The sequence below is a fragment of the Vidua macroura genome, chromosome 6 (assembly GCF_024509145.1).
Source record: "Vidua macroura isolate BioBank_ID:100142 chromosome 6, ASM2450914v1, whole genome shotgun sequence".
Lineage (NCBI taxonomy): Eukaryota > Metazoa > Chordata > Aves > Passeriformes > Viduidae > Vidua > Vidua macroura.
Window position 1 is genome coordinate 52,663,846 of NC_071576.1, and position 11,666 is coordinate 52,675,511.

Consider the following 11,666-nt stretch of genomic DNA (forward strand, 5'->3'; position numbering starts at 1 on the left):
GGGACAGCTTGCTCTTTAAATATGTAATCTGCTAAATAATGTTTCAAACCAGGACTGTTTTATTCAAATCACCTTACCAACATGCAGGGCTTAGGCTGTGGTTCAACTGTCTCTGCTGATTTAGAGATATATAACACATTTATCAAAGGAATCATCTATAGGCTTAATTTTAAAATGCTTTGTGGAGTTGTCTGGGAGGATAACTACTATGTGTTGGACTCAGAAGCTGGACATCTGTACTGCTTTTTGGAGTGTTTTCTGATTCATGGGGCACATGTTACAGCTGATTATATCAGGATTGCTCAGAGCAAAGGCAGATTCCTTCAGTGCAAAATGACAGTGACATTAGTGTTTTTATGCAACCAACTTAGAAAACATTTTGTTGCATCAACCCCAGTGTCCAAATTGTTTTGGACTGCAGTAACAAAGCAAGTAGGGGTGATCAAGGATACCTGTTGCACAGAGTGCGTGCAATTAATGCTCAGAAGCATCCCTGGGTTTTGTTTCAGAGATAGTTTTATTTATTAGATACCACTGTTAATGCAGTAAGGATTTGTGGAAACTCAGGACTAGAAGAGAACTGGGGGCAAAGTTATTTGACAGCATTGACATATCTAGATGATATAATCCTAATAAATAAGGAATTTCTTTATCAGCTTGTTCTGAAAGGGGTGTCATGACACGGGGGTTCTAATTGGGTGATCTTTAAGATCTCTTCCAACCCAAACCATTGTAGGATTTTCTGAAAGTATCTGGTGTAATTTTATGAAAACTGTATAGTGGATTTTATACAGATAAGGATTTCAAAGGATTTTCATCAATGGAGGATTGAATACAAAAAATAAGCTCAAATTCCAAACATAACCCTACTCCTGTAGTTATATCTCAACAAGGAGGGCTAAACTCTGGAAGTTTTAGATTTAGTCTTGAAAAAATTAGTCAAGGATAAATTTGGTTCTCTGCATTTTGTGTCTTGAGGATTACTTCCCTCCTGTATCTAATTAGTTCCAAAATTCCACATTTGTCAATGTAGTGTTATACATCTGCTTCTCAGTACCAGAGAAAATAACATTTTAGCCTGTAACAGTCTTGCATGAGGTGCCTTGAAAGGTAAAAGTTAAGCACTATTAATGATTATTATTAATGATGCTTCTAATGTACGTATACATAAACTGTACTCTTACTGACTCTGAAAAGATTTTTTTGCTTGATAATAATGTGGGGTTTTTTTCTTTTTTTTTTTCAGCTGTTCCACATGCAATTTCAGCTGTTCTTTGTATTCATCTCCTTGACTGCAAACTGTGAGTAGCCACCCATTTAGAAGACTTACACTACCTGTATTGATTTTTTAAAAATTATACATTTATCATCTCACATCTTCATTTCCTTCATAACCTAAATATTCCTGATAATATTTGTCTTAGTCTAGTTGTCTTTTTCAGTCTGTAATCACACTGATAACCCTTCTTGGGATGACTTTTATTTATGTTTGTGTATTTCAAATTAACTAAGTAGAACTGAAGCCATTATGGGGAGACACTGTTTAACTATTCTGTGGCATATATAGTCATTCTGACTTATGTCTAGTACAGGCTAGTTTCCTGATGACTCTGTTGACCCCTCTACTGTAAACATATCCCTGGGAAATGCTCACCCTGACAATTTATGTTTTCCTAAATGATAGACAGAATGTAGTGGTTTTTTTCTGAATTGGGCCTTTAATTTGCATAAAACAGCACAGGGCTAACAAAACTGGGGTTGTGCCATGAATATTGGAGTGGTTGATGAACTCAGCCTCCCAGAAAAACAGAGAGAATAATCTACCTTTGCCATTAGAAATGAACACTTATTCCCAAGTACCAGTCCTAGGCTGAGCATGCTTCATATGTGAATTTCTTAAAACCAAACCTCTTTAAAAACAGTCTGTGGCCAGAAGCCATAGTATAATAGTTTTATTTGGCTTTCTTAAATCATGATAAAACAGGTTATTTTCATTCATGTGTGTATATGGGAGAAGGGGGGCCTGTCTCTGTGCTCTTCATACTAAATCCTATTATAAGGCCTTCATGAAGCATTAATATGTAAAAGCTGACCTCCCACCATCTAATCTAGTATAATAAGGGCTTGGATACATTATTAATTTTTGTCACACATCTGAGGCCCCCTTTTATCAAGTAAAACCCCCACCTAAATCCCTTGTTGCATCATTAAATTGTGAAAACAGCTTCATCATTCATGACAGAAAAATGGAAGGACCCTGAACCATATGGCAGAGAGAGCAGCAGCACCAGCTACCAGTTTCCCCAGTCCCCTTCTTGGAAAGACTGGTACTTAAAAGAATCTGCAATGCAGTAGGGTGACAAAATCATCTTGGGGATTTTTGTGCAATATTGGCTTCTTTGCCTGGAAACAGATGAGCCCCACAGCAGTGCCAGGGATCAGAGACCAGCTCAATCTGCAGGATTTTAGACTGAATATGAAAGGTGGGGTTGGCAAGTGCAGCTCTGGGGGGGTTTCCCTCACAATGCAAGGTCATCTTAAGTCCTCAGAAGTTCAGAAGTTGGCACTTGTTTAATCATCCACTAATCCCCTGCTCATGCTGTGAATTAATCAGTGTTTGCGAATCAGAAAATACACAATATGCCTGCCTGATAAAAGAATGGAACAATTTCTCTTTTTAAAAGGTAAAAGTGTCGACTTCTGGACATCTTTCTATTTGTATTTCTAAACCAATACTTTACCTTAAATTTTTATGCTTGTTGTCATTAAGGCCGAGTTAGAGAGATTTGGATTTCACTGACATGCTAATGACAGTTTCAGTGAAAATCTGTGGGACTCTGAGACAAGATGCCCTGACAGTTGTCTGAAATATCATTCATTTTATTCATACAAATAATCCTATCAGATTACTTGCTGGGAAAAAGGATTTAGCCTTTAATAACAAGAAGAATGGCACTTGAGAAACACAGATTAATTTGAAGTGAAATGTTAATTTGTATAATTTCATTCAGATTAGAATGACAATGATTAAGAGTTCAGCATAGATGAGAGATAATTATAGAAATGTAGTATAGTCATGTAGTTACATTTTTCAATGTGAATAGTGCCAGGATTTGAGCTTTGACAGATAATAGGAAATATATGGCATTACCATAGGTGATTTTAATTTTTTAAGAATTGGCATTCTCTTCTGCTCTTTGGGTCTCTTTGTGTCAGAAGGTTCTAATGTTTGAGTATACACAAATGAGCTAAAATGGTTACTAGGCTTTGTTTTATAAAAAATAGTTTGTGATTATTGCAGATTTACTTTTGAAAAAAGTCAAAACTGGCATTTCTATTTTAAATATATAACTGCATTGGGAATTGATTCTCTATTGCATAATCTAACAATGGCCTATTAATTTCAAAGAATCTTTCCTGGTTTACAGTAAATGTTTAAACAGTTCACTTAGGAAATCAGTGAGGAAATACTGCCATAGCATTTTACTACTGCTTTTGGTAGGGCAAGGGGCTTTGATTTCCAACATAAAGGATATTGAAAGGGTGCATCAGAAGTTTAAAATACAATGATACTCAAATTATCTTGAGATGAAGTGATAAAACTGAGTACACTTTTACACCTTTCCATACATGTGTGACAGCACAGCAGGTAGTTTATTCACAGACAGCTGCAGTAGCATGAATGTGAAATACGGAATATTAATTTGAATTAAATTATTAAATTTCTAGATTATAAACAAAACATGTGCTTACTTATAGGACCATGTAGCCTGAAATTCACTATGGCAACAGCCCTTAACCCTTGTTTATCCCTTATATTTTGCTTAATTGTCCCTCTACTGCAAACATTTCACAACAGCTAAAACATAACTTCCATTATAGGAATTTAAAACCCAATGAAAAAGATACAACATAATTTCTCTGGTTGGACCAGTGGTGGGTAGTCATTATTGCTACTATTTAAGCTTTTTTTTCATTTGTATGGCTGTCAATACCTGATTCTTGTCATCTCTTTCCAGAGGACTAAAGCATACACTTACACCAAGCAATTTTTCCAGTGGAATTATTATGCATACTTACAATCAGATTACCTCCTAGTAATCTTTTTATATACATGTATCCTGAATACATAGTTCTTGCTGTTTCTTTCACTAGGCATCACTTTATACTGTCATTTTTGAACAGTGCTCTGTTCAAAAATGATCTCTTCTGTCTGATCTCTAAAGCAATCTTTAATTTTTCAACACCCATACTAATATGAATGTGTCCAAATTACCCACAAAAATCTAAGGTCAACGTCATTAACTTAAATACACTCATTGTACTAAATAAAGAAAAATAAACATTCTAGGATTACACTGATTACTTTAGTAGAGCGTCATGCTGGAAACTTGTGATGTATTTCTAGTCCCACATGGCTTAAAATCCCACTCAGTGAGACTACTTTTCAGAATGGTCCTTCCCTCTCTAATGTTACCTTGCACTCAAGTGTCATATATTGAACAGAATTCAGTCAACCAAAAGTTTAACATATCATCTGATCGACTGGATCCTTTGGTACTCACAAATTTATCAGCATTTATACATATTCCCCAAATGACTGATGAAATGTGAAGACCACAGCAAGTATCAGCAGTATCATAATGGGATCTGAATCTTTGAAAGGGTCATAAACTCTAGCCAGATAATGTGAAAAATATCCCTAGTCCATTTACAGTTACTGACTTGGTTGTGAAAAACACAAAAAGAAAAGAAGGTGTTTCATCACGCCATTGGGGCAGATACCCCAAGAAACCTGGGTTCCCTACAGAATATATAGGCACTGAGATGTCTGGGAATGATACAATACACCTGAGTCATGAAGTGCTTCCACAGGAATAATACCTAACTAGATAAAATAAACCTACCTTAACTGGAATAGTCCTCCGTTATTGTCATAAATGCAAATGCTTGTGAAGAGAAAAATCTGATTTGACATGACAACTTGTGTGCTTCTACTACTGACTTCTCCTAGCAATGTCCCCGCCATTGTCTTGCAAATCTTTGTAGCTGCATCACTTTACATCTGAATTGGTTCAAATGGCTTTTCTGATGTTGTTTGGGTGAATGAAGACCGCTTTTGATTCTCTGGGTCAGATTCTGCAGTCTTTACTCAACCAAAACTCCAATTAATCCTGAGTAGCTACAGACTGTGTAAAGATGCAAACATTATTGAAGGAGGAAGAAAAGGCAAATAATCCTTTAAATGACCGTTAATGGCTATTTGAAAAAGTCTTTTACATTTCTGAACCATTATCAGAAAGATGGCACTTGTAAACAGAAAGACAATGGACACCGCAGTTTAAAAATTATGTGTTTTGATTTATTTGTTTTTAAGGGTAGGATATTAGTATTTTCTCAATTACAGAGTATCTCTTTGTTTGTAAATACTCGTTTCTACAGTAGATGTGTCTAAATGGTATTTATCCCGAAGAGACTATTTTTTGCTTTAGGCACACTCTCCCCTTCCTCTCAGTCTCAAGCACACATAAGCCATCTTGTTCATTAGGCTAAGCTTCTCTGCCCATACAGGCCTACCTTTCATGTTGCCCACTCCTGAGAAGAGTTAAAGGTATATATGGCTGAGTTTAGTATCCATTTGTACTTAGTGCGGTACTGGTTTGAAGAGTGGCACTAGGACCTTTGCTGCTTCTGCAAACGATGGGCCTGTGGCATTAAGCAGGGATGTGAAGGCCTCATGTGTCTCGAATACTCAGTGGATCTAATTAACAGGTAGAATCGCACCCTGGGTGCTTGAAAAATTGCCAGACACCATAGAAACGAGTCCTTAAGTCCCCAGACCATCTGCACTTCCTTTTCATTGTGGAAGTCTCATTTAAGCATGTTTTTCGACCATTCTAAATTCATTTATGCTTTAATGAAAAATTCCTGCTGACGGTTTTCTTTTTCATTAAAACAAAAATAATAAAATTCTTTAATTCAGTCACAGGGGAAAAAGAATCTCTCAAGCTTTGATGAAATAATGGATCTTTGAATTTGCCTCTGAATATGTGTTTGAATATCGTTGCCACAACCTCCTTAAGTGACTGTCTAAAGGAAAAGGAAACCAACGTGAGATATCCCCCGCAAAACCGGGGGGTTGCTGGAAGGAGGGTGAGCAATACACCGTCACAGCGGAGTTCCCGGATCGCATGCAAGCGGTCCTTCCCTTCCTAAGGCCGTGCCTTTGAGCGGGGTTAAGTTGAGGGGTGCAGGGGAGCCCCGGCTGTCCGGAGCTCAGCCCGGCGCCTCCGCTCCGCAGCCCGGCCCCGCACGGGGCGGGGGGCGGGGGGAATTGGGGGAGGGGTGGGATTGGCGCTGTTTAGGCGCTGTTACCTGTTCGCTGCCAGCCGGGATGAGATGTACCCTCCGGGGATCTGGGTGATTATGTATCCCCAGAAAAAAGAGCCGTGGATCATGCCAACTGTTTCAGGATCCCAATTAAACTTCGCTTTCTTCCAATGCAAGGGACCGGGACAGAAAGAGAGAAAGACAAGAGGAAGGCTATAATTGTACCACTTGAGAGCTTTCACCCGCAGTGCGATCGAAGGGGTCCCGGCGCCGGGCTCTGCCGCAGCCCCCCGCGGCAAACGCTCGGCGGCCCGCCAGATGAGCAAAACAAACCCAGCAACGGCAATGGAACCAGCACCGCCCGTGCCTCCTTGGGACGAGAGAGGGCCAGCCCCGTGTGCCCTGAGAGGCTCGACTGAGGCACGGATGGTCAGGCAGGGCAGAGCCGGGCAGCGCTGGCACCTCCGGCTCACAGACACAGCCCTGCGCGGGCCGGGGGCGCACAGTCCGCACTCACCTCTCGCCTGTGCGGCAGCAAGCCGTAAGGGGTTCGTCTGTGGATATGGGTGTTAAAGACTCATCTGCGTTTGTCACATCTTTATCACCACACTTTAACTCGCTTTAAAACGGCTCTTATCATTTAAGGCTTTTTGTCAAAGCAAATTCACCCTGGTGTTTTCAAACATTCCTGCAAAACCTCCCCGCCTCCTTTACGACGACATGCACCCGCTAACAGACCCTTATTCGATGCCCCCCTTCTCCCATGCCCTACGTTTACTTTAGGAGATATCTGCGTTTTTCAAGGCTGTGTGGGAAAGACACGGCGGGGGGCGAATTGCCCGCACAATACCACAAACTGGGGCTAGGAACTGAAATGAAAAAGTAGAAATAATCGGTAGAAATTGTTTCTGCATCAAGAACGGGATTTCCGTCCTTCGAAGGGCAGCGGTGAGGCCGGGCAGGGGGGAGGGACCGGGGACCATCGGGGCTTAGGTGGGGGGGAATGCCGCGAAACCATCCAGAGCCCGTCCCACCTGTGTTGGGGTGTTTGACTAAGAGTTGTACTGGGGAGGATGTGGAATTTACGAGGGAAAAGTTCCCACCTCTTTTATAATTTTTCCTCCTCGGTGTATGGTGCTGTTATTGACCATATCCACGATGGCCACTCCCAAGTTACATCGGATCCCGAAGGAAATGCAGAATCCCAGTCCACTCATGATGGCAATGATGTACCTCCGGGGCAGCCCGAAGCAGGTACAGTCGCACAACGGGGCTTTCTTTTCAGGGACTTCCATGGGCTTTCCATCTTCAGTCAGCTCGATGGTGTCCCCGGGCTTCTGCCTCTTCTCTAGGACTCTGCCCGACACAAGAAGAGAAAGTCAAGGCCTGGCCGCCTGAAGGCACAACAGTTTCGGGGAGCTGGAGGCTTAAATTCACCGCTCCCTTCGTTCCTTTGGCTTGGAGATTGATTTGAGGATTTATTCCTTGCTTCCCATTCACCTTCAACTGCTCTTTAGCAATGACCTGTGGAAGTCACGATTAGTCATCCCCAACTCCTCCCGCCACCTCTCCGCAGCAGCCCAGGGAGGAGCTCTAGCTGGGAATTGCTCATCTATCATTAAAGAGTTCTGCTTAAATATGTAGGACGCATCAAGAAGACATCATCTGTAACCACTGCAGAGGCGCCATGTTGGGCAGCCCAAGAGGCGCAGAGACAGAAACAGGCTTCTGGAGGTTTTATTACCTCCTTGCTGTATTAGAAACACCAAGGGAGTGATCTTGGTGTGCACCTCGCTTCAGGTCTGGGAACAAAAGAAATGTTAAGAGAGAAAGACGGGAGGGAGGAGCGAGGAGGAGAGGGCGATATTGCTATTTATTTTAGATTTGCAAAATGGCTGTCACCTGCCGTGAAAGAAAACGTGACCGAGAACTGGCATCACCCGAGAAGGCTTTCCCAAAGGTCTCATGCTCAGCTGCACGTTGGGAGCGTGTGACCACTTCGCAGGTTTAACCTTCCCGGAGCAGCTTTAAGTACTATCTCCTTGCCCTCACTCCCTCGGTTTTATTTGAAAATCATGTCTCCTAGAGAACAATCTGAAGGGAAATGGTTGTTTGCAGCTGTTTCTAATCAGCTGGAAAATACCACGAAAGGTGATTTAGAACATTCAGATTTTTTTCTTAATCTTTTCAAATGCTGAGTCGGCAGCAAGAAAAATCAGGTTTATAGAGCAAGTGTCCCATACTGAATCCCTAAATCTTCTTCTGAAATCAATGAGATATTTAAAAACCAGAAAAGCTAACCAATTTTCTCGTCTTGAGAAGCAAATACGTGACCATTTGCCGACACTCTGGACTCAACAACCGCTACCTCTCAACTCTGCTGTAGAAGTGTTTTCTCACTCGGAGGAGCATCTCTTTCAGGTTAATTCATCCGGCTGATAGGGCAGTAACAATTAGCAGAATAAGGCTTAAAAGGTTATCCGTGTTCGGGAGAAAATACAGGGATTTTCTCCAAAAACTACTCAGCCGAAATTCTCCTGATTTTTCTTTTCTGGGCGTATTATTTCCATGCTTAAAGATCGCGGCATTAAGAAATGTGTTTAAGTTGTGAATAAAATAAACCACCGCGGGTTTATGTTCAAAATTCGTTCGTGTGGATAAAGGGTAGGAGTGTTTTCTCCCCGAATGGGCGTCTTGTCTTCGGAAATAGACTGGAAATCAATGTGTAAGAGGCAAGAAAATTGTTTAGATTCTAAGAAAAGTAAACAAAGTACTTAATTGCCGTGAGCTGAAAAAGATTAGCAAATCGCGCGTTTGTTAGTCGAGGTGTGAATTCAAACGGAGTTTTGCTGGAAAATACAAACACTGTTTCTCCATTATTCACTGTGTGACTACAGTCACACAGTGTGTGAGTAGTAGAGATAATAGTTTTATTTAAATGTTGTAGAGTCTTTAAGAACGAAAAAAGAGGTGTATTTCCTAAATTATATTTTAAGCAGTTATTCTGGATTATAATTTATTATTATTATTAATTTTCAGCTATTGAAAATTACTCAAATATAATCAAAAACTGTAGGAAGTTAATTGCATTGTTGAGGGCTTTAATTTTGCTTTTGGCTTTTCTTAATGGTACACTTCCTAAGAAAATGGAAGCCTTAATTTTGTCTATATCACTTCACTGATATGTCCCCTTCCCTTAAAATGGCAGCAGAAGTTGTGACTCATGCTGTGAAACAGCCTGGTGTCTGTGCCCAGCACTGCCGCATAGGTATGGAAAAAAGATTTTTACGTGACCTACCCTGGGCAGACAAATCCGCAGTTACCTTATAGCTGCAATTCGGGAAAAAACCCCAAAACCATAAAACCAACGAAAAAAAAAAAAAAAAAACCCAAACCAAAAAACCCCAAAATACCAAACCAAACACAAACCAAAAAAACCCCAAACAAAACAAAACAAACAAACAAAAAAACAACCGAAAACCAAACCAATCTAAGAAAACACCCCAAGCCAAACCAAATATTTCAGAGTAATTTCTAGCAGACGGTACAATCGAAAATTATTGGAATTTCACAGACTATTCTCAGGTGTTGTGGAGGTCACTAAAGTCACCAGACTGGATGGAGAACAATGTGTGAACTTTAGTGCATGCTCTTCATGGGTATGCAAGAATCTGGGTTTATTCATCTGTGTGCACAGGGCTCAATGACTATAGAAATGTTCTTTGCACACATAAATATACAAGAGTGATGCTTTTGAGTTTAGCAATTGCAGCTGTATATAATTTATAGGACAAGCAGATGCTTCTAAAGGCAGATGGATAAATAATTAAACACATTCCTCTATATGTTTCAGCTTCAGGAGAAAAAAATCGTTCGGATATCAATTATTTATACATCTCCATGTTTAGCTTCATCCGATGACGAATTACACAAAGGACAAGACTAATCAAAACCAGATTTTTAAAAAATATATTTGTTAAGGGCAGAGGGCAAGATCCTGTGAGTGCATTGGGAAATTAAGATGGAGCAAAAATACAGGTTGCTGCTCTCTCCTGATTAGGATTTCAAGATGGGATCCTGTTTTTGTGGAAGAAAGGTGGGGTAATCTTTTGCTGCATCTTTACTGACACCATCTACGAGTCAGATAGGGAAGTTACGAGGGTGCCATATTGAACAGCTTCAGCACTAGTTTCCAGGATCTAGATTATATCTAGCAGAATCGCAACAGCTTCCAACCCTTCCACCACTAACCTCAAAGCATTCGACCTCCTGGAGCATCGGGCGCTTACGAAAAGCTTCCAAATTCTTCTGGGAAGTAGAATCCTATAAGAGATATCGGTCTTACCTGTAGAGTTGACCAAGCGATTTTCCAGCAAAATTCTTCAATCCCTCCTTGCCGGGAGTCAAAATCCTTTGTTTTACCGACTCCATTCCTTTGGGGATGCTCGCTGAATAATGCTCTGCTCTGGGTGCGGCACTGCTACGAGCAACGATGGTTCATATTGGTTTAATCTCTTAACTTTTCGTCCTCATTCAATGACTATCGGTTCACCTACGGGTAAAGGGAGAATGAGAGGAAGAGTGCGCGCGTGTGTGTGTGAGCGAGGTGGAGACGGCGTGCGGAGTCGGGGGGGCGAGGGCGAGGGAGCGCGCCTGTGTGCGGCAGCGAGAGCGGCGTCGGAGCGAGCTGCAGGCAGCCCTCGGGGTTCTCAGCAGCACGGAGTTGCAGGCACGGTCAGAAACTCTCCTCGGCCTCGCAGGGTTCAACAGAGGCGGGCGGAGGAGGCAGAGCCATGCCCGGCACGGAGGGGCCGGAGGTCTCCGAGCGGGAGCGTTTCGAGGCAGTGCCGGCTCTGCGTGTCCCCGGCTGCAGCGCTGGCGGGGGCGGGGTGCGCTCACCGCCCTGGGCAGACGCTGCCGAGTCCCCGGAGCCGCGGGCCGAACCCCCGGGCGGCGCGGAGCCGCGGCGTGTCCGACGCCCCCGCCCGCTCTCCCTCCCTCCCTCCTTCCCTCCCTCCCTCGCGGCGCTGCCCGCGGCGCGGCCGCGGCTCCGCTCCCCGGGTGTTGTATGTATGTATGATTATACGTACAAAGTCTAAGACATTTTGTTATTCCTGTTTACAGAAAGGTGACAAAATATTGCTCTCAATAATACAGTGTCATCTTCAGGAAAAAAATCATGTGCTCAAAATCTTAGTTATGCCATTAAACCCCTATGTGTAATACAGCCCCTTCAGCACCGCGGCCAGCGCCGCGCCCCGCCCGCGCCTCGGAGGAGCGGCGCTGCGCCTCGCACAGCGCACTGAGCGGAAAGAACGCGGCCTCTGTGCACCCAG

General features: G+C 42.4%; 1 protein-coding gene across 1 annotated transcript in view; it reads right to left on the reverse strand.

The window, feature by feature from the left end:
- The window catches only part of SLC17A6 (solute carrier family 17 member 6), a 29,467-nt gene extending 18,262 nt beyond the window's left edge, over positions 1–11,205 (reverse strand). Inside the window, exons 1-3 of the mRNA XM_053981396.1 lie at positions 10,676–11,205; positions 7,434–7,686; positions 6,376–6,494 (exon numbers count right to left, since the gene is read on the reverse strand). Coding sequence (XP_053837371.1) covers positions 6,376–6,494; positions 7,434–7,686; positions 10,676–10,761 — 458 coding nt within the window. The 5' untranslated portion in view covers positions 10,762–11,205. The remainder of the gene's footprint in view (positions 1–6,375; positions 6,495–7,433; positions 7,687–10,675) is intronic.
- Between the last annotated feature and the right edge of the window lie 461 nt (positions 11,206–11,666).